Source organism: Carya illinoinensis, chromosome 6, assembly GCF_018687715.1.
Source record: "Carya illinoinensis cultivar Pawnee chromosome 6, C.illinoinensisPawnee_v1, whole genome shotgun sequence".
NCBI classification, from domain to species: Eukaryota; Viridiplantae; Streptophyta; class Magnoliopsida; order Fagales; family Juglandaceae; genus Carya; species Carya illinoinensis.
In genome coordinates this window covers 573,991-577,277 of record NC_056757.1, presented here as the reverse complement: position 1 = coordinate 577,277, position 3,287 = coordinate 573,991, and the positions used below count along the sequence as shown (strand labels likewise).

The 3,287-nt window shown below is 34.7% G+C and overlaps 1 protein-coding gene across 1 annotated transcript; it reads right to left on the bottom strand.

The window, feature by feature from the left end:
* Positions 1-1,433: 1,433 nt before the first annotated feature.
* LOC122313612 lies at positions 1,434-2,969 on the bottom strand. The gene has a single exon (XM_043128765.1). It carries the CDS (start codon positions 2,967-2,969, stop codon positions 1,434-1,436), a length of 1,536 nt encoding a protein of 511 aa, XP_042984699.1.
* Positions 2,970-3,287: the final 318 nt, after the last annotated feature.

The window sequence follows — 3,287 nt, the reverse complement described above, 5'->3', positions numbered from 1 at the left end:
TGAATTACATGTCGTTGACTGTGCATTTTGTTGATGCTGATTGGGTTCTACACAAAAAGATTATTAAATTTTGTCAAATAACTGATCATAAGGGTGAGACGATTGGGAAGGCATTGGAGGCCGCAATAAAGGAGTGGGGGTTGGAAAAGGTTTTGTCTGTGTCAGTTGATAACAAAGTTTTGAATACCGTACCAGATGTCGTACCGGTCAAGTCACTGGAACGAAATATTTCGGTACCGGTACCGTTTCGCGTACCGTTTCGGAATAATATTTCGGTACCGATACCGTTTCGGTACCGGTACCGTTTCGGAATAGTTTATACCTGAATAAATTATATATATATATATATATATATATATATATATATATATATATATATATATATATATATATATATATATATATAAGCATTAACTGTATTTCAAAATAATAACAAAATAAGTCATAAACTCAATACTTCTCAATACAAGTTTTAAGTTTTAAGTTACAAACTAAATAAATTCTTAATCCAACTATTAAAATAAAATCACTCATCCTCATCAAAAAGACAATAAGGAGCAAGATTCGACATGTTAATCAAAATATTTTCATCAATGTCACCACCATCATCAACATCAACACCAACATTATCAACGTCTTCCTCATTTAGTGAGATTAATGGCTCCTCAATACTTGCCCAATCCAAATCTTCTCCATCAAGAAGCTCAGATTCTTCACTCACCCATTCTTCCATCAAGTCAATATTTTCAAGATTGATTGGATTTAAAGCATCTCTTCCCTTTTTTATGCTCCTGTCAAAATAAAATCAAACATAATTGAAAATATTATATATATTTTCAAAAGTGAAAGACATTAATATTAAAAAAATTTACCTCTCTCGCAGCTTCAAGTTATAACGAACAAATACTAAGTCATTCAAACGTTTATGTACTAATCTATTTCTCTTCTTTGAATGAATAAAATCAAATGTACTCCAGTTTCTCTCACATCCAGTTGCACTACAACATTGACTTAGTACTCGAACAGCAAACCTTTGAAGTGTTGGAACCTCGCAACCAAATTGGGTCCACCATGCAACTATAACAATAATGCAATTATAAATTATTAATTAAATGCAAGTAAAATAAAATAAGATAAAATTTAAAGTACAAAGTCACAGTATTTAACAAATGATATTAATAAATGATAATACCTGGATTAAGCTTATCACGCTGGCAGATTGCTAAAGCATGTCCAAACTCACCTACTGCATTATTATACGAGTCAAGTTCTTCAATGATCTTGTCTTGATCATCAGGATCAAGTGCTATTTTCATAACACAACTGTTGAAGCCTTTTATAACATCATTTTTTTTTTTAAAGCTGGGGCTATAGAAAATTCCAGGGTTAAGAAGACAACCCGCCGCATGTAATGGACTGTGAAGCTGCTTATCCTATCTAGAATCAATGATCCTGGTGAATGGACTGAATATACTAACTTTGTTATTACATCTTGCTTTTATATTCTCTTTGGCTCTTTCCATTGCATCATACAAGTATCCCATTGCAGGCTTCTCATCCCCATCAACAAGTCGTAGAACACGAACCAAAGGCTCACTAATTTTAACAATAAATTGACATTGAGCCCAAAACTCTTTATCTTCTAAAACAATCCCAGCTATCTCTTTCCCTATGATACTTTTAGAATGGCTTGATGCAATCCATTTATCACAAGTAAACATTTGTCTCAGTTCTTTCTTAAACAAGAGCAAGCATTGGATACTTAAAAAATTTGTCGCAAACCTTGTAATTGCAGGACGACACAAATCATGACCTTTGGTGAACTCTTGTCTCATCAATGCCAAAACCCAACCATGGTTATAGATGAACTTTGTTATCTTTTTTGCCTTTTTTATAGTATCATCAATAAGGGGAAAATATCTTGGATCAGAAAAATTCTCCAACATCAAGTCTATGCAATGAGCTGCACAAGGGGACCAGTAGAAAGAGCCATACTTCTGCTGTAACTTTTTTCCTGCAGCTTTATAACTTGCATCATTGTCCGTTATGAACTGCACAAGATTCTCAGCTCCAATTTCTTGAACAACCTCATCAAAGATATTAAACAATGTTTCAGCATCTTTTCTAAGGCCAGATGTATCAACAGACTTCAAGAACATTGTACCTTTTGGACAATAAACTAAAAAGTTGATTATTGATTGTTGCTTCTGATTTGTCCAACCATCTGCCATTAGTGTACAACCGGTGTCATTCCAAACCTTCTTAATTTGTTGCAAATAATCTTGAACCTCATTCACAGTCATCTTTAACAAATTTCCTCTCAACTCATATAAAGAAGGGCCCTTAAATCCTGGCCCGATAGCAGTCATGGCATCGATAGCTGGTTGATAAAACTTGGATTGAGCCTCATTGAAAGGCAGATTAGAATCATACCACCAGCGTGCTACATCCATCTTTGCTTGTACAAGGATCTCATTCGAACACATAGAACTCTTAATTGAAGGTTGGGCCCCAGGAGTTGTTCTTGGAGCAAAAAATCTACTTAATCCCCCCACTGACTTTCCAGTTCCAGATTCTCTTGACTTCCCCTTACCTTTTGAAAGCTGAGATTGTCCTTCCATACTATTACTATCATCAATATCATCAGATGTTAAATCTATATCACCTCCAATCTCTGAGCTTATTTTTCTTTTCTTCTCTTTGCTTCTTTTAATTTCATCAAGCAACTCCTTCATTTGCCATTTTACATCTTCAGAGACCTTTTTACATGCCTCTACATTGCCTGGAATCCCAGCTAGATGATACTTCAATCGAGTGATCCCGCCACCTCTAATTACTTTATTACAGTATAAACATTCAGTATTATTTCTTGCCCCTGGCACTGCACGTGCATGGGCCCATGCTGGATCTTCTGATCTTACAGGAGCAAGTGTTGTAGATGTAGCACCGGTTGATTGACAACTAGACATTTTTATACTCCTATAAAACAACCTCATAATTCAACACTTATTCAAATTTAAGTGTTCAACACTTAATAGATTGAAACTTAACATAATTTATCAAATGGATTAAAAAATATTGTTGTCATTTGTAAATTAATTAGCCTCAATAAATTCAAGTTTCTATACATGCATGCATGCGTATATATATATATATATAGAGAGAGAGAGAGAGAGAGAGAGAGAGAGAGAGAGAGAGAGAGAGAGAGAGAGAGAGAGAGAGAGAGAGAGAGAGAGAGAGAGAGAGAGAGATCCAACCTTTTCAAAGTCTAAGCTCCCTTCACAAAC

Coding starts and splice junctions, on each gene's coding strand:
- LOC122313612 (XM_043128765.1), bottom strand. CDS start 2,969: ATGTCTAGTTGTCAATCAACCGGTGCTACATCTACAACACTTGCTCCT.